We start from the raw sequence: 23,170 nt of genomic DNA, 5'->3' as shown, positions 1-23,170 counted from the left end.
CAGGAGGGCAGAATTTCCATGCTCCAGGTGGAGCCTCACTAGGGGTAAGATGGCCCCACATCCCTGTGCTGTGGATGTGCCTGTGGCACCTCTCCAGCTCGGCAGATCACCTGGGAACTGTTCTCCCTCTCTTGCAGCTGTAGGATTTTGCTCAGCAGGAGGGATCTCTGCAGCTGCGTGGATCAGCTGCGCCTCCCACGAGTGATGTCGGCACCTGATGGGAGGAGATGTGTCCGGAAGAACTGCACATCTCCACCACCTCCTCTGGAAAACCGCTCTGGCTGTGTGCCCCAGGGTCATCGTGCTGTGACAGGGACAGGGCCACTGTCTGTACTTAGAGCCACCCTGGCTGATGAGCAGACTGAGCAGGGATCTGCACAGCTGGGCAGGACACTGCTGCCATAAACCTAAATTTGAGTCTTGACTTGGTGCAGGATTGGAAGAGGGAGGAGTGCTGCCTGGAAAAGGGATCCAGATGCTACCCTGAGTGCTCTGCTCGAAGGAGGGACCATTTTTTACTCTGAAGCTCACAAAACTGCAGTGACTAACTGGGAACAAGCTTCCCTGGCTGAGTATCCATCCTGTGGACAGTCCTAGGGAACATCTTGGTGTTGTACCTTGAGGGGTCCAGCACAGCAACTACTCTGCTTCACTTACTGTTTGTAGTACAGTTACTGAGTCTGAAGGACAAACACGGGTGACTGGGAAGAAGGCAGGTCTGGAAAATTCCTCTTTTGTGCTTGGTTGCTGCTTGATCCCATTGGTTTGATATGGAAGTTCTCCCATCTGTGACAATACAAACTGGCAAACTCATATAAAATGCAGTCACAGTTGGGACACTCAGAGTGGGTGTACAAGAACCTGTTGGATTTTGTCCTGTATAGAAGTAGAGTTACGGAGATGGTGCATGTTGGTTTCTTCCTTTACTGAGAGTTGATCTGGTTGCCAGAGTAGGGACTGCTTGGTTTGGTTAGCAAAGGCATGCTCCAGACTGGGGAGGGGATTTCACAGGCTTCTGACCCAAAAGCTGCAGCTGATTTTACAGGTGTGTGTTTCACTGTTTTGGATATGTTTGTTATTCTATTATATATAAAAAGTGGCTCGTGCAGAAACTTCATGAAGGCTGGTGTGGTTGTGGGATGAGCTGCATGAGGAGCTGATTCAGCCTAAAATGGTTTTGGTTTTATTCATGCAGTTTTTTTTCTCTGTACTTGCTGCTTTGTTGATTTGTTAATTTCTAAGCTCATGAACCACAATATTGGTGTTATATTCCCCAGATATTTCCCTGTGCAGAGCTGCCCTTTGAGATAGTCACATTTGTTAGAAGCCTTACTCTTGAAAGGGAAAACCCCATGTGAGTTTTATGGAAAAGTCTTCAGTGAGGTGTCACATGAAGGGAAAAAAAGGAACCTGATGGGAAACATGGAAACACCTCAGGAAGAGAAGTGTCTTTTTAGCTGACAGCAGGTTCTTTGAAGCACACTAGAGTCTTGCTGCATGTTTTCAGCTCCTTTCTGGATGGCATGTTACAGCTCCAGGTGTCTCGGATTGGTAACAGCGTGATTCCGGCTCGGTCTCAGTCCCAGAGTGGACCAGACACTTGGTGGTGAGGAAAGCCACAATGCTTCCCAGGCTCTTAGAGACCACCCCTCTGCTGGGATTTTGGGGAAGGTCATGAAGTGATTCGCCCAATTTCCCTCTGTGAGAGCAGCATAGATAAAATATGTTATTCCTTAAGTTTTTTTCTATCTTACTGCTCCGGGTATGGAAGTATTTTAATGCCTGACTGAAGAGGATCTCAATGTCCAAAGGGAAGAATTAAATCGTGTATTTCACTTGACGTGCTCTGTCTGCCTGCCGTGGGAACCCTTCCAAGTTCCCCAGGCTGTTGGGGTTCCGTGCTTGCCCTGCTAACGGTGCTCTCTGTCCTGTGGACAGGAATGCCCGAAATGCCACGTCACCATCGAGAAGGACGGGGGCTGCAACCACATGGTCTGTCGGAACCAGAACTGCAAGGCGGAGTTCTGCTGGGTGTGTCTGGGCCCCTGGGAGCCCCACGGATCTGCCTGGTGAGTTCGGGAGCGTGCCTTGCTGGACGGGCGAGGAGGTCGTGGTGCAAACGGCTCGGATTTGGACTGAAATCTGTGGAATCGGTGTCCCTGTTACAGGTACAACTGTAATCGCTACAATGAGGATGATGCAAAGGCAGCAAGGGATGCACAGGAGGTGAGTCCATAACCTTTGGTGATGAGGGAGATCACCGGCCCTGTGGTGTGCTTTCTGTAAACCTACACATCTGCTCTGAAGGAACTCAAGGATTCGGGCACAAATCCAAAGGACAGTTAAGTCTTTTGACTTTTAAGATAGGGATGGCTTTGCCTGGTACGTGCTACCTTTGTACATCCACAGCACACAAGTTGAACCATGCCCGTGGTGTTATTTTTTTACAGCTGGTCTGTCAGTGTGAAGAAAATAAGATTAATGACTGTGTATTGAGTCATCTTGGTTCTCTTGCACTATTTAGTACACGGTGCCTTTCCCTTGCTCTGTAATCAACTTGAGATTGCCCTCTTAGCACAAGCACAGTAATTAGAATTCTTATTAGCAAAAGAAACCCCAACAAAACATCATCTTCTCACTTCTGTCATGACACTGGAAGCATTTGAGTCGAGAGGCTGAAATACAAAAGTGATGAGGCTTGAGCAGTGTGATTGTAATTGCTTCCAAGGTTAGGAGTGAGGATGTCAGAGCCGTGTTGGGAAGTGCCCTGGGCGCTTCCCAGGGTTAGTGGGGCCGTGTGGAGCCGTCTGCCCAACGTGACAGGAGGGGAGCCTCCTTTGGAGAGGAAGCTCCTTCTCTGGATCAGGAAGGGCCCTTGTGAAGGGCTTACTTCTCTTGCAGGCATTACTTAGTTTTAACTATTTGTTTTCTTCTCCCTAATGGGAATTAACACAGCGATCCCGAGCAGCCCTGCAGAGGTACCTGTTCTACTGCAACCGCTACATGAACCACATGCAGAGCCTGCGCTTCGAGCACAAGCTCTACGCTCAGGTGAAGCAGAAGATGGAGGAGATGCAGCAGCACAACATGTCATGGATCGAGGTGCAGTTCCTGAAGAAAGCAGTCGACGTCCTCTGCCAGTGTCGTGCCACACTCATGTACACTTACGTCTTTGCCTTCTACCTCAAAAAGAATAATCAGTCCATTATCTTTGAGGTAGGAGAAAACGGGGTTATCAGGGATTCAGATTGCAAAACTGAGGAAATAAGATTTAATGCTTGGAGGCCTCTAGTCCCCACTTTTACCCAAGTTAGTCTGGTTTAATATTCTGCTGTGCAGAAGTTAGAGGCTCTCTGAGTGTTGTGTAGGAATGTCTGCTGGAGGAATCACAGAATTAAAAAGCTGTGACTGCACCATCCCTGGAAGTGCTCAAGGCCATGTTGGATGGGGCTTGGAGCAACCTGGTCTAGTGGAAGGTGGCCCTGCCCATGGCAGTGGTGGAACTGGATGAGTTTCAATGTCCCTTCCCACGCAAAATCAGTATGGGATTCTGTGATATCTAATCCTTTTTTATTTTGGTACTGAATCCAATTTTGCTGAAATAAATATCTCCCCCTTTCCTTTACCCCTCCTCAAACACTTTTTTTCTTTTGTCTTTACAGAATAACCAAGCAGACTTAGAGAATGCTACAGAGGTGCTTTCTGGGTACCTGGAGCGAGATATATCCCAAGATTCACTGCAAGACATAAAGCAGAAAGTACAGGATAAGTACAGGTTTGTGTTGGAATACCCCTTTCTCTCAAAGCTGCCAAGTGTTGCCATGCCCTGTGTCAGGTAGTGACCTGAGCACTTGCCAAGATACAATTTCTCTAGAGCCACATCCTTGGGAAGCTGTTTGCTCTTGGCTTTGTGCCACCCATTGTGATCAGCCAGTCCCTGGATATCTGAGAGCAGCAGTGCTGTCCTGCTCCAGCCCCGAATCCTCCCAGAGAAGCCCTCACACAGATGCTGGCAGTGTGTATTTGTGTCCCTGCTGGGACCAGCTCTCAGTGGAGGTGACAGCCTGTGGGGAGAAGCTCCCAGCTCTGCCTTCCATCTGCTCTGCAGAGCAGGAGCTGGAAGATCCAACCCCGGAATGGAAAAAGTTCAGTCTGTGTCCAGAAGCAATGGCTGTCAGTACACTGCTGTTCCTGCACAGAAGGAGCATGTGGGAATGGCCAGCACCAGGATGGGATCTGCAGAGCGAGGGCCAAAGAACAAGGAGTGACTTTGTTGTTCCAAGCTGCCAGCTTTGGCCTAGGATGAGCTGCCAGCAGAGAGCAATTGGCTCTTTTAATTGTCTGCTGGGTCCATTTGTGCAAAACGTGGGTGTAGGAAAGCTGTCCCTAAGGAAGAGGGAGAGAGCAGACTGCCCAGCTGGGAAGGGGAGCAGAGGACTGGGGTCCAGGTGACACAGATGCCAGTGCTTTGTTCAGTCCCAGGGGAATAATTTCTGCACAGTGGAAAAGTACAAAGCTGAAAATGCGGATGAGTCACAGGATTAGGACTTGCATTTCTGAGGCAGTTTGCCAAAATCACTGAATTTGTTATGCCTGGCTTAGGGGGAAGAAAACATCCAAAGTAGGGTGAGCTGTAGGACTCAATGGACTGTGGGGCGTGGCAGGAGCTGTTAAGATTTGGTGGCTCATCCTGCCCAACTTTGGCAGCACAGCTGGAGCTGGACAAGGCTTTCCTGACCTTTTTGAAGACATTTTGTCATTTATCCTTTAAGGCCACCATTAATTTGGTATTTCAGATGAAGCTTCTGGTTTACTTGAGTCCTCTGAACCTGCATGCTTTTGTAGGGATGAAATTAAAACCTAATATAGCCTGAATTGCTTGGAAACAGTATCCCAAACCTGCCTTCACATTTCTGGGAAGAAAGAATGCATCTGTCAAGCCCGTGCAGGTCCCCAATTAACCAGTTCAGTCATGTCTTAATCATGTCCTGCACGGTGCCCTTTGATGCAAGACTGGGAGCAGGATGTCATCGAGGTGGGTTTAGAGAACACTGGGGAGCTGCAGGAGCTGCCCTCCAGGCTGGTTTGGTTTCAGCTGTTTGGATCTCTCTGCTTGCAAAGACATATCTAGAAAACAGGATTAAGCCCCCCACACCCAACCAGCAGAAAAATAACTAAAGTTTGGAAAGCAGAGAGCGCGTGTTTGCCATCACATGCTCCTGAAAATCAATGGGACTTTGTGTACAGGGGTTTCCCTTGCACCAGCTGACAGCAGTGAGGGGAACCACAGCTGCTCCCGTGGATAAATCAGTCACTCTGATAAGGCCCTGAGCAGTAGGTGAGGAATTCCTGCCAGGTGTTGTTAGTGTGTACTGTGGGAGAGCTTCCCACTGGGAGATTTCTCCTGAGGGATGTCTGACCACTGCCAAGCCAGCTGGGTTCCCAGCAGCCAGAGCTTCTCAGGAGCTGATTTAGAGTTTGCTCTTGGAATCTGAAGTCACTCAATGTTTCTGTGCTTTTCGTCTTCTAACACACCCAAAATTACCATGGGAGCCTTTGCTGTGTTCTGGGATATCCCTTTTCCTTGGGTTCTGTGATCCTGGGAAGACTGGACTGGACTCTGGGATCAGTTTTATGTGCAGCAGTTTTCAGTTAGCATAGGCAGGACTACTCCAAGGGTGTAGTGTCCCTCTGAGAGGCACATGCTGGGATGTGAGGTGAAACCTGCTCTCCAGTCAGACAAGTAACCCTTTGGACTGCTTACATCTCCACTGGGAAATGAAACTGTGTCAGTTCTCCTGAGGTTTTCATCATGGACTGGTTTGGCTTGGAAGGGATCTTACAGTAAGTCTGGTTCTACCTCCTGCCATGGGCAGGGACACTTTCCACTACATCAGGTGGCCCCATCCCACCTGGCCTTGAACACTTCCAGCTAGTTTTTCCCAGCTAACACATGGCTTTTTGTTGTCCTGATGGGGCTTAGAGCAGGCACCAGCCCACGTTTGAGGAGAGCTTATCCCATTCCATATGTGTCACCACCAACCTGTGCTCAGGCTTTTTCAAACCACAGCTGCTGCTTCCTCCTCTTCCAGTTATTCCTGAAGGTTTCTCAGCTGTAGAGGCACTGGGGATACTTTTACCTGAAAAACTCTGAATTTTCACACTGGTTTTCCAGCCAGAGACCTGGAGCTGAGTGACTGGAGCAACCAAAGTCTTAATTAGCACCGTTAATGGGCTGTAAATACAAACTCCCTCCTCGGGGGATCACCTGTTTGGGCAGTGAGGTGTGCCATAGGTTTGGGTAACTCGGTGCTCCAGGATTCCTGACGTTCCTTTTCCATGGTGTCCCTTGTCCCTGCAGATACTGCGAGAGCCGGCGGAGGGTTTTGTTGCAGCACGTGCATGAAGGCTACGAGAAGGACCTGTGGGAGTACATCGAGGACTGAGCCTGGCCCCGCAGCAATGAACTCTGAACCCTTTCCCATCCTAGAGTGCTCATGCAATTCCAATAAAACCCACCCAGGGCGCTGCTCCGCCTCTTACACCGCTGGTCTGTAGTACCGGGATTCTGTTTTGTTAACAGAAAAATTAAGTAAATTATATTGTAATAAAAAAAAAAAAGGTAGATAAACCATTGTACAACAGTATTCTAGGCGGCCAAGAGTGTGACAGACGCACTAAAAAACCCTCCAACTTTAACTTGTAACGTAGCTTCATCCTCCAAGCCGACTCCTTTTTCTTTTCTCTCTTTCTTTTTCTGTGTGTAGTACAGATGAAACTTAAACCAATTTCTTGACACTGCTTTTCATGTCCAAACCAGCCATTTTGATGGACTTTAGTAAGGGGGGTGGCTCTCCCGCCCCCCTCCTCCTCTCTGCCACCCAAGTACACGGATGAATGTGGATTGGCTCATTGTAAAGAGGATTTTTGGGGAGGGAAGGAGGGGGGTACACAGCAAGGAAAAAAAAAAAAACCCAACCTTTGTATATGACTTTTAAAACAAAAAGAGGACAACACAGTATTTTTCAAAGTTGTATATAGCGCATATGCATGGACAAAGAGCAAGCGTGGCACGTGTTTGCATAATGTTTAATTACAAAAAAATATTTATTCTTTAAAAATCTTCAAGATTATGTCTATTTGCTGTGCATTTTCTTTCAGTTTGATTCTTTTGTTTTGGTTTTGGTTTTTTTTTCCCTGGGCTGGGGTGGGGGAAGCGTGTGCTGGTGTAGTGAATATATCTATATATATATATTTTATTTTTTTTTTTCTTTTTGGAAGGCTTTTTTCCAGAGCAGTTGGGTTTCTCCTCTTCCTGCAGTTCCTTTCTGTCCAGGGCCTCCCCCAGGTCTGTGTGTGTATCCATTGCTGGCGACGGACGCGGCCCCTCGCAGCTCCTGGAGCTCTGGTTCAGGATGCTTTGCTTTTCTCTTGGTTTATTTTTGGCCCCAGGTCTTTACCTGCCCAAATCCAGCTCTGTGTTCCCACTCGTGCACGCAGGACACGTGCTCTGGTCCCAGAGGAGGCGTGTGTGGTGTGTGTGTGTTTGTGTGTGTGTGTGCGTGTGTGTTTTCAGAGGTTTGTTCTGGATCCCGAGGCAGGACAAGGAGGGGTGTTTTGCATCACTTCTCCAAAGACTTCCTGCGAGATTTCGGCTGTGGATCTCCTCTCCCTCCCCCTTTCATCTGTCAAATGGACCCTTTCTTGCTGTTTTAATTTTCACTTCATTATAACGAGTCGTAACATTGAAAAGGAAAGCTGATGGAATTGTCTTTGTGTTTGTTTTGGGCTCAATCACTGGGCGTCCTGTCCTGGCAACTATTTAACACTCCATCTAGTGCAGTAGAAGCTGAAATCAGCGGAGTATTTTTCAATTAAAAGGGGAAAGAACTAATGAGTTTAGCTACTGAGTCCATTTTTATGATTTCTGTAACAAGAGCTATGTTAAAGTAAACAATTGGTGGTGGTTTTATTAAATTTACTCCTGTATAGGAATTCCTTCTGTGGTATTTTTCGTCAGGCAAGTGTCCTCCGAGCCTCCTGCTGCCCTGCCAGCTTCCAGGGGATGGAAGTTACGAAGGGGTCAAATACAAAAGGGAGATCCCAGGCAGGGCTGTAACAGGGGATGCTTTTCCAGCTGGCAGCGGGGTCACCTCGGCTCCCTCCCCGCTCCTTCCGCCGTTCCACGGATGTGGTTTTGTCCCTGTACACCTGCTTTTCCCTTTATTTGCCCTGGAGATGGAAGGTGAGGGAGCGCAGCCGCTCTCCCTGTGCTGCTCCCGGTGCTGCCGGAGGGGTGGGATGGCGCGGAGCTGCGGGGGAGCGGCCCTGCCCCTGTCCGCCCCTGCCATTCCCCTTGGGAATTCTCCCTCCATGCCTTGGAACGCTCGGTAGCCGGAGCACGGTGGGCTGGGCAGGTGCGGGCACGGAGGCCTTGGGTTTTCACTCGTGTTCCCCGGCAGGGATCGGCCCGGGCTGCGGGCGCTCCGCTCCAGAGGAAACCCCACTGTGCCGTCCTAATGCCCACGGCTAAAGACAGTGACAGCCCCGGTCTGTGGGAGAGCCTGCTGCAGCTCCTTTCCTCCGGGTGCATTACCGGCCTGGCGGGACACCATCCCCACAGACACTGTGGGAATACAAAGGAAAATAAACAAAACCCGCCATCCCAACCTCCCTCTGCTGCTGCTGCGGGGCGGGGAGGGAGCGCTTCCCGGCCCGACCGGCCTCACTGCCCCCTCTACACCGCGGAGTTCCCAATAAAACCTTCCAAAAGCCGGGCATTTTATTATTCCTGTTGTTTATTCGGGTGTTTTTCAGGTTAAACGGGGGCCGGGACTGGGGGGGGGGGGGGTAGGGAGGGGAACGGGAGCCCTTCCCGGCGTGCCCCGCGCGCCATGGCGGCGCCGGAAGCGGCGGGCGGTCCCCATGGCAACCCCGGCCCGCCGCGGCCATGGCGGAGCCCCAGGACGCCACGGTGAGGGGCCGGGGCCGCCGGGCCCAGGGCGCCCACAGGGGCCGGAGGGGCGAGGGGCGGGAGGGGACACCAGGGGAGGGAAAGGGAAGTTAGGGCCGGCCGCGCCGGCAAGTTCTTTTGAAGAGCGAGTTTTAAATCTGTACGCTGGGTATGGAAAACGTGAGGGAAATTCAGCATTTGCTGAAGTGATCAACGTTAATAATCGATTATTAGGTGCTGGAAGTGGGGAGGAGTAAGGGGGATGGGGCTGCAGCAGAAGGAGCGGCTGAGGAAGCTGGGAGGGGGCAGCCTGGAGAAAAGGAGGCTCAGGGAGAGCTCAGAGCCTGAAGGGGCTCCAGGAGAGCTGGAGAGGGACTGGGGACAAGGGATGGAGGGACAGGACACAGGGAATGGCTTCCCACTGCCAGAGGGCAGGGCTGGATGGGAGATTGGGAAAGAATTCCTGGCTATGAGGGTGGTGAGGCCGCGGGATGGAATTCCCAGAGCAGCTGTGGCTGCCCCTGGATCCCTGGCAGTGTCCCAGGCCAGGCTGGACAGGGCTTGGAGCAGCCTGGGACAGTGGGAGGTGTCCCTGCCCATGGCAGGGGCTGGCACGAAATGATCTTTAAGGTCTCTTCCAACCAAACCCATTCCATAATTCTTTAAGATTTTTTGTGGAGGAGGGTGGTTGCTGTGCAGCCCCTCAGGGGTCACTGCCAGGCCTGGGGGGTTCAGTGTGCTCAGAAATGATCTGGACGAAAGGGTCACTACAAAGTTACTCAGGTGAGGAGGAAATTGGAGAAACTCCAGGAAAGTCCTAACAGAGCTGAGAGAGAAGACTTGGAATGATGGGTGTGCAAATTTTAAAAAAATTGCAGTATATAAAACAGTGAGGGGTTTGTGCTGGTTGTTTCTGCTGAGGATGGAATACTTGGAGTTGGGTAATTCCATAAAAATAGCCACTCAAATTTTCACAATAGGAATCAGAAAAGTCAGTAAAATCTTGGAAACTGTTAAGAAACGAGCAAACAAAAAAATCAACAGAAACAAAACAAAAACAACAACAACAAAAAAGGAAGATCCTTTCTTGGGTTATTTTTCATGTCTCAGCATCTCAGCATCTGCCCCATCTCGAGTAAAAAAAAGATGCAACTAAAAATGTTCCCAAAACATTGCAGAGAACAAAGATTGACTGAATCTCTGATTTTAAAAATTATTTATTAAGGAGAGGGAAGGTGACACAGGTGTATAAAATCCTGTGTTGTGTCTTCCCCAAAAAGCAAAGTGAAAAATCAAAATACTTTCCTGTGTAAACCCATTTCCCTTCTGTGAAGGTTTGATGGTTGATGCAAAGTAAGAAAAACATATAAAATGAATGTATTTTCCATGGACTGGGAGCTCCAGTGTCTGCTGGGGGAGGTTCCCTGCCCTGCCTGTGGTGGGACATCCCTGTGCTCCCACCCCGTGGACTCAGAACAGCTTTGCCCTAATTAACTTCATAAATATTTTATGATACATGTTTTTGACTTATTTTCTCTGTGATCTCTAATTAGCTGCTTAAATGCTCCAGCATTGTTTTTTTGGAAGGTAAAGATGCCTCCCCAGGGTGCTGGTGATCAGGAGGGACCCCCCAGCAGGGATGTGCTGCCCAGGGAGGGTGTTTATTTAATGGAGCTGTGGAACTGAGATCTCTGCCTTGCTTGGCAGGGCAGAGTTTGTCCAGCAGCAATGCTGCTATTTTTATGCCCTCCTTTGGGATTTGCCAGTTGTCCTTTCTGATTATTTTCTGGAACAGAGCTTAAAGAAACCTTGCCTGGTGTATTTACTACTCCTGGTTTCTGTCTTTTCAGGTTTCTTCATCGCCGGCGGCTACAGAACCAACAAAACCCCGTCCTAAAAAAGGTTTGTTTGAAGATGTGATTGTGTTTCTTGGGCAGGTTGGTTTTAAGGTTTCTTCTATAGTGTTTGCAGATGTCTAGGAGGAAATAAATGTCCTCTGGGAAAAGAGGAGACTGTCTAGACTGTAATTTGCTGAGTACCAGTATTTTTCCAGGGTCTCTGTGAGCTCAGTTCTGTTCCTGGCTGACTTACCACAGCCTGTATCATGTTTGCTTATAATCTGTGAGACTGTTTATTTTATTGTGTACTTACTTATGGGACTCTTAATGAGTCTGATACTCATTTATCCTCTCAAATAATAACAGGTTTGTTTTGGGTTCTTCACAATGATGTCTTGCTCTGGAAATAATCTTGGGAAGCAAACATTGTGTCTTGTGGGGGTTTTTCTACATCACATGTTCCAATTTTTGAAGTAAAAGTGGTATCAAATCAGGCAGGTTGTGACTGAGTTTAATTATTGTTTCTTTGCTTTTGTTTGTTTGTTTTTTTTTTTTTTAAACAATGAAAATGTGTTAATTCACTCAGTGCAGATTGTTGTTTTGAAGTTTTGGTTGAATCTGAACTGGAGCAGATACAATTTCTGTCGTTGGTTAGAAATGTTTGACCAAATCCTGCTGTTTTTTTGAGGGATCTGGTAAATTCTTCAGCCTCTCTTTTCCCCTTTCTTGAGGCAGGACTTGTCCTGACACACACAACAAGTATTTCCTTCTCTGTGGCACTGCTCCCCTTCCAGCACAGATCTGGGCACTGCTTTTGTGCCTACCTGAGCTGGGCATTTGGGCTGGATTTTGATGGGTTCTCCTTTCCTGAGGGTGCAGATGGCCCCATCAATTCAGATTCTAATTAAGAGTATTTACTCCCAGAGCCAGAAGTAGTGCTCCTTTTCCTTTGCCTTCACATTCAGCAAAGTGAATGCAGTCCTTTGGCCATTTTCTGCCCTGCTGTGCCTGTCACAGTATTCCTGGGGATGGAGACTGCCTTGGGATAATGCTGGCAGTGAAAAGGAGTGTGATTGGCAGCTGGGCACTGCAGTGACACTCTGCCTCACTGGGTTCTTTTTGTGTGCATGTGGGCCTTGGGAAGCTGGAAAAGCCACTCTGCTTTTGGGGAGCTCAGGCCAACCTTGCACAGTCCCAGTTCCTGGTAGGAGAATTCCAGCCCTTGACCAGAGTGTGGCTGTCCTGGAGGTGAGGATTGAGGTCTCAGCACAAGCCCAGGCCTCTTTGGTAGCTTGTCCAGAGAAGAGGAGAAGATTGCTGCTGCTTCAGGCCTGCATGCAAGTAAAAATAACTCCCAAATTTACTTTTATCTTGACCCTCAACTCTTTCAGAGCAAGGATTGCTCTAAAATTACTCTAAATTGGTTACTTTGAGGCAATTAGTCTGACTTCCATGGAGGCCCTGATGGGCTCCCTGCTGAGCTATTTCATCTCTCTCCTTTCCTCTGAAGGTTATGACTCCCATCTCCCCATCCTCCATAACCCCCACTCTGCTCTGCCTCCTTGTGCAAGTCCCATTTATTTATGGCTCTGGATGTCCGTTTTATACTGACACAACCCTTGACTCCAAGTAAACTACGATGATTTAAAAAAAAAAAAAATCCTCTAGCCTGTGACTTTTGTAATTCTCTTTTCTGTCCTTTAAAGTAAATTGAGGCATCTCCAGTGCCTGGCACACCTTGGGTCGTTGTGACTGAAATGCCTTCAAAGCCTTTGGGCTTTGCCATTTAATATTTGACTTCAGTGCAGCAGGAAAAGCTGATTTGAGCTGCCTGATCGTTAATCTCTGGGAAATGAGGGCAGCAAAAAGATTTGTACTTGGAGTGATGTAACAGTGTCCTCTGTGTGTGGGTGGGGGACTAGGGGCATGGAGAAGAGGAGGAGGGAGAACCAAAGGATGTTGGATGCGTTTTTGTGGAATTTGGCAGGAAAGAGCAGCATCTTTTTTTTCCCATGACAACTGGATTTTTTTAATAGAATATTTGTAGAACATCTTAATTAAATATCTCATCCCATGTTGGTTTAGCTGAGGAGAATTACTATGAACTTTAGGAGCCAGGCTACATCAGTGCTGTTCTGAACAGAGAGTGCTCCTAAACTTATTTTAAACTGACATTTTAAATGTTGAATGGCCACTTTCTGTTGCAGCAAATTGCCTTTTTATATTTGCATTGTGTTTTCAAGCAGGATAAAGCTTCAGTGTCAGTGTTTTCTCTGGCAAGAGAAATCCTGAACTCAACATTTAGCACAAACAAGTCTGTGAAATGCAGAGACCATATGAACAGTTTGGTGTGGGCAAAATTCGTGCCCAAACAGAGCAATACTGGATGATGTGGTTGCACACAGGTGCAGCAGAGTGGGACTAAGTCATTGCTGAGGCCCTGAGTTAACCATCAGTGCTACATTCAGCTGTTCATCCTGTCTGTGTGTGTACTGGGCAGGAGTGAGGGATTAAATGTGTGTTTCTGAGAATGGAGCCTCAAATTTGCCAAAAATCATCGGGATAATGAAATACACACCTGAGGTTTGTGGCTTTAGCCAGAAGGTCACATTTTCAGCCGTGCAGGTCTGAATACATTGGATGTATTACACCTGAATTGAGAGCTTCCCCTCACTGTTCTTGCCTTCCTCCTATGATCCTGCCATGAGCCAAGAAAAGGTGGAACCTGCAGCCAGTGTTTAGCAGCTGCACTGTGTGGCTCTTAAAATGATAACACTGAGCTTGCAGTGGAATTTGCTGGTGAAGGAGCTGATCCATCATGTGGTTGTTGGGCTGCCAGAGCCTGAAAGTTGGGATTTGGGAGGGTCTGGCTTGCAGGCAGGCCAGCTCTGAGGGAAGAGGATGAGTGTTCAGCAAGGTGAAGGAGGTCTAGAGGTTCTGGAGCAGATGGTGCTGGTGGAATCAGGTTTGAAATCTCTCCATGCAAAGATCTGAGTTAACAGCGTGGGTGGAGGCGACTCCTTCCAGGCATCTTGTGGCCACGCTTGGTGACAATCATTCCCTCAGCAGCTGACACAGGAGTAACATTCATTATTTTGTCTTTTATCCCCTGTTGGGAGAGCTGCTCCAAAAATCAATTCCCTTTGTTGCTCCATCAAGATCCATAACTCTCCCTGTGTCGATCCCCAGGCAACTGAGGGTGGAATAAAGGGAACTCTGTTCCTTGTAGTGATAAGGAGTTAATGTCAGCCTACTGAGGTGGGGTTTTAATCTCCCTCCTGCATTCTAAATTAATCAGATATTTTCCTAAATGCTGTACTGGTTTGGAATTGAGATAGGGCTGTCTCCCATCTTCCCACTTTCTTTTTCCCACGCAGGCTAATCAAATAATTTTATAGGATCTGATAGTACTGGAGTGCAGAAGTGCTTTTACCAGCTTGTATTGTTGACTTTTATGGAACATAACTTGAATTTATTTCCCTTTATTGTGGAAAAAATGTTTGGAAAGTAAGTTTTGAGCTCGCGTTTGTCTAATAACAGTTCAGAGGTTAATGGGACAATTTTAAATGCATTTGGATTTCTACATGAGTATGAGACCTCAGACTTTCTGAGGTGCACTGATGGTGTTTTAATGACAAGGTAGAATCCTAAATACGTACATAGTATAATAAACTCACTGAAGCAAAATAGATTTAGCTTGAATCACTGGGAAGAACTTGTCCTAAAAATCCATTAATCTGTCAAGACTGAGAATTCTGAATTGTCATCAACCACCTTTACACTTACCACAGGAGGGGTCAGGTAGATAATTTTCAAAATGGAAACCTTGTAAAACTATTAGCAGAGATCAAGTGTTCTCCCAGGCCTAGCATTGGGGTATTTTTTGGATGCTTTGTAGGTATATTTTTTTCTAGGGTTTGAAGCAAGGAATTAACTGTGACCTTTGGCAAAGTGCTCTGGCTTTTGTTGCTTTCCATTAATCAACCACAAGCTTGGCCTAATATCCAGTGACAGGTTTTGGATGCTGCAGGCTTTTGATTAACAAAACATTTGGGGATATGAAATGAAAAGTATCATATAAATGGAAATATTGCAATGCACTGCTTGGCCTGTTGGGGGGTGGCTCTGGTTAGGAAGTGCCAGTGACAATAAACAATCTCCAAATGTGGCTCTTAAGTAATAAATCATGCTCAGATTACGCAGAAATAGCTAAGTGGCTTTTGATGAGCTGTCCTGTCTCTCTCTGGGTGGCTCCTGCTCGCCCAGATGAGCCAGTGGGGATCCCTCCTGCTCCTGCAGATGTTTTAAGGGATTCTGTGGGTATTTAATCTGAAGAGCAGGAACTCTCTGCCCCGTGGAGTCGATTCCATGCACTTGCAGTGCTGATCATTTCTGAATTTCTGATAAGAGTTCCTTAAATCAATATAAATCCATTCTTTGAGCTGGCTTCAAAGCTGCCTTTGAACTTGTAAGAGTGAAGCTGCCTGAGAAATCCAGATAAAAACAACCCCCTTGAGTTAAATTAATTAATACTTCTAAGTGTGTCAGAAAGAAAAGGCCTTGGTGGGAATGTCGTGGTCGGAGGGAGCCAATCCGGCCCTTATCTGTCCATACCCACTCGCTTCCATTTGGCCACATGCAAGCCAAGATCTTTTAGTCCATTTGAACCCCCAACCTCGTGGGAAGAAATTGGTTCCTAAATAAGCTAGATTAGTTGGTAATTACATCATTGTTTTATGTAAGAGACTTGGGTATTTCCATCTTGCTGATAAGTGGGGAGCAGCGAGTGCTGTGTGTGATGCTCAGGGTCTCATGCAGCTGCCAGTTTTGAGTAGTGAGATTAAAAAAATGGATTATCATTTCTGGGTAATTAAATTCTATAATATCCTTCACTTCATCCTCTTCTCCCCAAAATAACAGCCCAGTAATCCCTGCACTGCAAAGAACTGGCAATATTTAAATTGGAATGTGCTAGCACAGCTCTGCCCTCTTGTGTGTGTACATTAATATCTGTACTGACGGGAGCAGGGAATCCTTTGCAGGCAGCATAACAAGGAACATTTTAGTCCCAGGTTTTAAAACAGGTAAATTCATTTTTTGAAGCTTCTTTGAATGTCCTTGGTGCCAGGCAAGTCTCTTTTGATTTTAAAGCCTTCAGCTGCAGTTTGTTGACGTGCTGCGTAAAAATAAAATGGCATCTCCTAGTGGGAATTTAAAAATAATTCTGTAAAAATAGTAAGTGACAAGTTTAGGAAGGGTGGGATTCATCTCTCTGCATTGAGATGTCTCTGGTGCAGAACAAGTCTCAGCAGATCACCCGTGCTCCCAGTTTAGTCAGTGGAAAAGGCATCTGTGCCATTCCTGACCTGTCCCAGCCACCTGTGCTGGGATGAATCCCTTCCTAAGGATGCTTGTTCCTCTCCTTTAGCTTGGAGACAGCCCAAGGCAAGTCACTTGTATTTTCAGACACTGGAAGGAGATGCAGCTCACTCAAGAGTCAGAATTCCCAATGTCTGTGCAGCTGGAATTGGAGCATCTGAGTCTTCAGTGACATAATCACCTGTTGCATTGAGCCCAGCACTCCAACAGCATCTGTGGCCCAGGAATGATGGGACATGTTGAGCAAGGAGCAACTCACTGAGGGCTTGTTGAGTAAAAAATATCTCCATTCACTCCTTGCAGGGCCTGTCCCCTTCACTGCTTACACTTCCAGCTGCATTATTCACACTGCAAGTCCTGGGATTCAGTCACTGGTTTATTCATAGTTCTCAATTTTATTCCCTGCCTGCCTGTGATTCATTTTTACACTTCTAATTAGAAGGAGGCAGGGTGTGCTTCTGTGACTGTGTAATTAAAGACTATATCATTAACACATTTGTGCAGTAGGGAAGAGTAAAGATGCACAGGCAAATGTTCATCCTGGGATAGACTGGGATTTCCCACCTGGAAAACTTCATCCTGAGGCAATGAGGCTGGAAGAACTCAAACTATAGTCTTGTAGTAGGGGAGTATTGAAATGTTTGCAAGACCAGCTCCTATTTTTTTGTGCATCTATATCTATGTTCTTATAATATTCCTTTAATAGAGCATTCTTTGGCAGTGGATGAACCCTGGACAGGTTCTAGATGCTGTTCCTTATGGAGTGGGAAATTTCAAAGACTGATGTGGCTGGATTGTGGTCCTCTCCATGCTGGAATTTTATTTTCCTTTCTAAGGGAAAACCTTTTCTTAAAAATGCCTTATAAGGATTTTAGTTTCAATTTCCATCTAGAATACCTCATGCTGTAGACAGAAAAAGGCCAAGCATAGGAATTAAAGCCAAAGGAAAGATTAGACTGGAAATCCCCAAACTACTTTGCTCCTGATGCTGGAATTAATGAGAAGCTGGTTATTTTGGGAATGCCTGCAGCCACTTGGTGAGGAAAATACTTCCCATCCCAGTGTTGCTGTGGGAGGAGGCAGTGAGGAGCCAGCAGTGAGGATCTCAGACCACCTCTGCTGTTCATAAGGCATTTTATTGCCACGCCTTGGCAATGGTGTGCTCTGCTTCCCAAATCTGGGAGCAGCACTGGCAAACAGACACCCAGAGAGCTCAGACTCCACCTTGCCTATGAGAGGCATCCAGCAGGATGTGGTTTAAAGAGAGGAGAGCTGGGATGTCATGCCAGGGCTTGGATCCTCGAGTATGTCCAATTGTGGTGTCTTCATCCTCAGGGACTTAAAACCAACATGTAAAGTAGCCTGGTTTTGGGGTTTTTTTTCCCCTATTTTTTGGTTTTCCTCTGTTCTGAGCATCTCTCTGCTCAGCAGTCACCACTGATGGTCAAAATTGTCTTGTGCAGAGCAAACAGACCTTCAGTTCTCATTTTTCAGAAAGATCATACTTTTTCAAATTTCTTTTTAAAGGCATTTGTTACTAAATTTCTCTCCAGTGTCATTTGTTTGAATCGAATTTTAGACTTGAATTGAGCATTATCAGGCCTGAATTAAACTTTTTATGGAGTAATGATCAGGATCATGTACTTGTATCAATGTGTGTAAATCTCATCTCCCCCCAGATGGATTCAGGACTGCACAGTGGTATCTCACCAGCCTCTGTTTATTTACAGATCATCCCACTTCACCTTAAGGTTGAACTTGAGCAGCACGTAGTAGAAGACAAATAATTGAATAAAATAATTCTATTTATATGGCAAATTAATTGAATAATCAGTGTATTTATTTCATAATTGAAACCATCCTTCTTTGGAGTAGCTCAGAACTGTAAATGTCCTAAATCAGAAAAAAACCACAAATCTGAGCAAGCAGCTCAGTGAGATTTATGCAGTGCAGAGTAGCAAGAGAAAATGCCCTTTTTTCCCCATGCCCCAGAGTATAAATCAGATTTAAGATACAATTTTGAAGTCTTTCATCTATCCTTGGCTAATTTTCCTGCAGGGGGAGGTGGAGAGTCAGAAATGTTGCTTTTTTTTGTTGTTTAAACCGCTGTTTTCCAGGCTCCTTCCAGCTTTCCCTGCGCCTCGTGGAGCGATTAAGCCGCGGGAGGCAGCGCTGGGGATGAGTTACGGCTCCTCGCCAGCGCCGGGCTCTGTGTGATGAGTTTTATTAACCCCAGCTGACTGTAAATAACGAGCAACCGCACGGCTTTAGGCCTTGATTTAAAGGTGTTCCAGCAGCAATTTGCAAACGGGAAAACAGAGGGAAAAAGGGATTACAGAGAATGGCTGCAGTGTAAAGCTGGTCCTTTTTGTTGTTGTTGTTTATATCCATTTTAGAGGGATTTGTGCATACAAACACCTCTGTTCTCACATATATTCACTCACACATGGTGAGTGAAATACAGCTCGTAGAGCCTCTTCTGACTGCTGGGTTTTGGGGTTATTTTTCATTATTACTGAGTTTTGAATACATTAACGGCTCCATTTTCAAACTCCAAGGATGGATCTGGGCGTAGGAAGAGCAATGTTCCTGTGCTAGTTTTCTTTCAAAGCTCTAATGTATTTATACTGCCACAGTCTCAGTAAAAGAGTCTGAGGAAGGAAGAGGATTTCTTGTTAAATTTGGCTCTGCTAGAAATTTGTAGGATGCTCCTCTCACACCAAGGCAGTCTGTTAGTTTTAAATCTTGATAAGAAGATTGGTATTAGAGCTTACAAATGCTTTCTATCTATTATCATACCTTGTTTTGGAAAATCCAATTCCCTGCTGGGCTGTGCTGTTCTGCAGAAGCTGTTTGACTGTGTGCCCTATTATTTTAATGTTATTTTTGCTCAGAAGATGCTCATTCCCTCCCTGACACTGAATTTACAAATGGTAGTGGAATTCCTGGCGTCGGCAGCTTGTGAAGCTCAAGGCAAAAAGGAGACAGGCACAGATGGGCTCATCCTCCCCATCCATGTTTATTTAACATGGATAGCAGAGCAGGGAGCTGCATTTGGGCTGTAACCACAGCTATGCCTGAACCTTCCCCAAGCACTGGGAGTGGAAATTATCCTGGCCATAATGTCAGCACACGTCCACAGGAAGCTGGGCAGAGAATCCTCTGCAGAGAATTCCATGTGCTGCCTCTCAGATGTGGGTACTCTCCTGCAGCCACAGGTGGACTGTGTTTATGCCATTGGGAGTTTGCTGTTAAGGCAATGACTGGAATTACTTGGAAATGGGGACTGAATCTCCAGACCCATCCAGTCCTGCTGCTGTGTGTCCCAGTGAGCGTTGCCTGGTGATGGGAGCTGATAACCTGCATCTCTCTGGCTTTCCACAGCCCAGCTCCCTGCTGTGATTCCTTCAGAGCAAGGTGCAGTGGTTTTCCACTGCTAGAGGGCCAGGTTAGACAGGATACTGGGGAGGAATTCCTGGCTGTGAGGGTGGGCAGGCCCTGGCACAGGGTGCCCAGAGCAGCTGTGGCTGCCCCTGGATCCCTGGAAGCGTCCAAGGCCAGCTTGGACAGGGCTTGGAGCACCCTGAGATACCATAAAGTGTCCCTGCCCATGGCAAGGGGGTGAGACTTGATTGTCTTTAAGGTCCTTTCCAACCCAAACCATCCTGTGATTCTGAGATCCACTTTATGAAATTCTTTTGTGCTTATGCTGCCTCAATATCAAAATGTCACAGTAGAGATTTAAGGCACTGCTTGGGTATTGGTTAGATTTGAAAATATCTCTATTCTTGGATGATGCTGTTTTGCAACATGGAATTTTGAATTAGAATTTGGAAAGGGACAGCTGAATCCTTTTGGAAAACCTTTCCCACATATGTGGTACCTACCACAGTGGATCCAGACTGTGGCTCATGAAGCTACTGCAGAATAAAAAAAATTCCAAACCTTCTATTTAACTCCCTTTGCAAAGCTTTTCTGTCCTCTCCTTGTGCTCTATGTTGTGTGTGCTTTAGGTTATTGGAGATTTTGGGCAATAACAAATTCTTCTTTGTGTAGTTTTTGAGTCTTTTGCCCCTTTGCTGCTCTTGCTCAGGTTGCTGCAGGTTGGGTTCAGAGTTGGAAGGGGTGAACTGGGGCTTGACCCTTTCCCATAATCTGGATTGGAAGGAGGGCTGGGCTCTGAATGTTTTTTTTTTTTTTTTTTCTCTCTGAGATGACTGAAACGTGTTCTTGAGCCACTTCTTACTGCTGGTGCTTTAGCAATCATTTCCTCCATGAAATCTCATAAGAGCTTCTGGGCCCTTTTTTCCCTCCTCTTCTTTTTACAGCAGTTTGAAGCCCTTTTATTAAATCTAAACCCCACTGTTTGATAGTTCATCCCTAAGCTATAATTACCCAATATGAAGATGCAAGCACAAAATAATTTCCTAGGGAGGTTTACACAAAAGGGAATAACTCATTATTATTTTTTTCAGTCCTTTGAGAAAATCTATAAGAGGATGAATAAAGGGAAGAGTGATGATAGAGCAGCACAGATACAAACCTGATGATCTTACTCAGATTCTGTCAGGGTTTCTGCTCCACTGGCTTCCTTAAAGGAGCATTGTCAGAAAGAAAAATCACATTGCTGGAAGTGGCCTGTGCAATCAATCACTGGCCAGCGAGGGGATCAGATAGATTCCCTTTTGAATTCAGTCAAAACACACTTCAAAGGCATTTAATCATATATTTGGTGCCTGACTCCCTGGCACAGGAGTTTTTGTAGTCTCACAAAAGAGAGGCCAGAAGACAATTATGCAAGTTCTAAACTCTTTTTGATGTAGATACCAAGTTCTTTGATGATTGTGTTTTCCTGGACTGCCCCTTGGGCAGATTGATTTACAGCAAATAATGGTTTTTTGTTTCTTCACTGCTAGGAGGATCTAAACTACACTTTTTCAACCTGTGCCTGTGCAGTGCCTGGATTATTTCTGGGGGTGACAGAGAAAAGTGTGTCTTCATACAGCAGCCACAAAGGAGAAACTCCTGAGGGTCCATATATTGAGGAAGGTGTTCTATTCCCTTTCTCTCGAGCTAGAGACCCAAACAGCCAGGCATTTGTATTTCCATTTTCTTCAGGAGAATGCAGTGACCCGTTGCACTGACAGCCCTTATCAGCAGGCTGGGGGAGCATCCTGAGGGAGATAAATGCACCAGGAGCAGGTATCCACTGCTTTGTGGGAAAGCAGAAATGCAGATTAAGATGGTCATGGCTCTGGAGAGAATATATTTCTGGAGAGAAAATAATTTCCATTAATTCTTTCTGCATCTGAATAGAGCATAGAGCCTGGTAATAATCCTTTACTTCCCACAGCCATTTTTGGGGGGTATCAAATACATTCCTGTGTCAAATTTAATCACGAATTTAGACACAGATTTTGAAAAACACCAGAATTGTTTGCCTGCTTTCAATTTGCTTGTCTTAGGGAGAAAGAAGAAAAAAAAAGCAATTTGTGTCTCCTCAGTCAGCCTTGTTGCTGTTTCCAAATGACTTTTAGGAGCAGAAAATCTCCTGTGTTTTCCCAGTGGCACAGAGTTATCCTTAGCTCAGTGTATCACTGGGTGGAGCAGAGCTGGTTTATCTGCAGATGTGAATGTTTTTCACTCCTGGGGCTCACAGTGGCTTTTGATTTCTCCATTTTCTCTCCATCCTAGCACTTTTAGGCGATTCCTTGGGTTTTCCCCTTTCCCTTTGCAGGCTGATGTTCTGCTCAGCTCTCAGTCTGACGTTCAGCATTTCTTCCTTCCCATCCCTGTTCCCAGCAGGCGTTTCCATGGTGTGGGAGTGGAGTATAGCATCCTTCTTGTCTCCCAAGTGTGAAAAGGCTCTTTCCTTCAGGAATTAAACAACCAATCCTCCATCTCCTCTCTGGTGTATTGGCATCTTATCCTAGCCCACAACATTTGTGTGTATTTTAACCTTTAATGGTACTTTTTTCTTTTTACTCTTTCAGTAAGGCATGAACAGATGGTTGGAGACCTGGTGGGGTATGTCTGGAGATGTTTTGATTATTCCCTATCTCAGACAGCTGCAGGTTTTTCTAATTTGAGGCTGCATTAATAGGCACAGAATGGTGAAGGATACCTCAGTTCTGACTGTTTGTGGAATGTTGATGGGTACACAGAGTCTGCAGTGTCTGTCTGTAAATACATACGTACAAAAGAAGATGGGAAGTGCCCAGCTGTGTCAGGTTTGTTGTTTTATATCAGATAGTGGCACAGGAGATGCCAGGCAGGAAGGGGACACAACTCCAGCTGCTTTTATAGAATCCCAGGCTGGTTTGGGTTGGAAGGGACCTTAAAGTCCATATGATCCTACCCCCTGCCATGGGCAGGGACACCTTCCAGTGCACCAGGGTGCTCTAAGCCCCATCCAGCCTGGCCTTGGACACTGCCAGGGATGGGGCAGAACATTTCCAGCATCCCCAAGTTCTGTGTTTCTGTCACACTCTGACACGGGTAATAACCCACACAGGGAAATAATTACACAGTGTCAATGAATTAGGAAGCCTCTGAATGGGCTTCAGATGTGAAATAGTGAGGTTTCAGTCCGTTTGTGGCTATTTAGGCAGCCTCTTGACTCTTCCCTTCATCCTTTCACTTCAAGAAGGACAAATGGGAAACATGAAGGCATCAGAAATCGATTAATCTGATTTGGGAACACGCCTGTTAAAATGCCTTACAAAGATCCAGATACTCCACAGCAGAGCAGAATTCGGGAACGTTTGGATCCCTGATCTGTGCATTTCTGTAAGCTTACCCTGTTTGCAGTACTCTTTTGTTTGGATTACTTCTTTGTTTGGATTACTCTTTTGTGTGTTTGGATTACTTTTTCTGTTTGGACTGTGAGCTCTCTATTTGTTTTAGGGTAGTTGAACCTTCTTTAGAAGGTATTTGACCTTAAATTGCTAGTGTGCACATTTAATTCTCAGCTCTAATATAAATCTAGGTGGATATTCTG

General features: G+C 46.2%; 2 protein-coding genes across 3 annotated transcripts in view; both read left to right on the top strand.

Annotated features, from left to right (window-relative positions):
• ARIH1 (ariadne RBR E3 ubiquitin protein ligase 1) overlaps window positions 1-7,762 on the top strand; it is a 50,196-nt gene extending 42,434 nt beyond the window's left edge. The window contains exons 10-14 of one of the 2 annotated variants that reach the window (XM_083871167.1): window positions 1,939-2,069; window positions 2,169-2,227; window positions 2,945-3,216; window positions 3,663-3,775; window positions 6,362-7,762. In XM_083871167.1, the coding sequence (XP_083727293.1) occupies window positions 1,939-2,069; window positions 2,169-2,227; window positions 2,945-3,216; window positions 3,663-3,775; window positions 6,362-6,446 (660 nt within the window). In that variant the 3' untranslated portion in view covers window positions 6,447-7,762. The remainder of the gene's footprint in view (window positions 1-1,938; window positions 2,070-2,168; window positions 2,228-2,944; window positions 3,217-3,662; window positions 3,776-6,361) is intronic. The other variant, XM_083871168.1, reaches the window with a different exon arrangement.
• Window positions 7,763-8,909: 1,147 nt separating this feature from the next.
• Window positions 8,910-23,170, top strand: part of BBS4 (Bardet-Biedl syndrome 4) — a 33,509-nt gene continuing 19,248 nt past the window's right edge. The window contains exons 1-2 of the mRNA XM_083870787.1: window positions 8,910-8,974; window positions 10,804-10,855. Of these exons, the coding sequence (XP_083726913.1) occupies window positions 8,951-8,974; window positions 10,804-10,855 (76 nt within the window). The 5' untranslated portion in view covers window positions 8,910-8,950. The remainder of the gene's footprint in view (window positions 8,975-10,803; window positions 10,856-23,170) is intronic.

The sequence above is a fragment of the Zosterops lateralis genome, assembly GCF_965231275.1.
Source record: "Zosterops lateralis genome assembly, chromosome: 13".
Classification (NCBI taxonomy): domain Eukaryota; kingdom Metazoa; phylum Chordata; class Aves; order Passeriformes; family Zosteropidae; genus Zosterops; species Zosterops lateralis.
The sequence above is the reverse complement of the archived record's forward strand: the minus strand, read 5'-3'. Positions and strand labels throughout refer to the sequence as shown.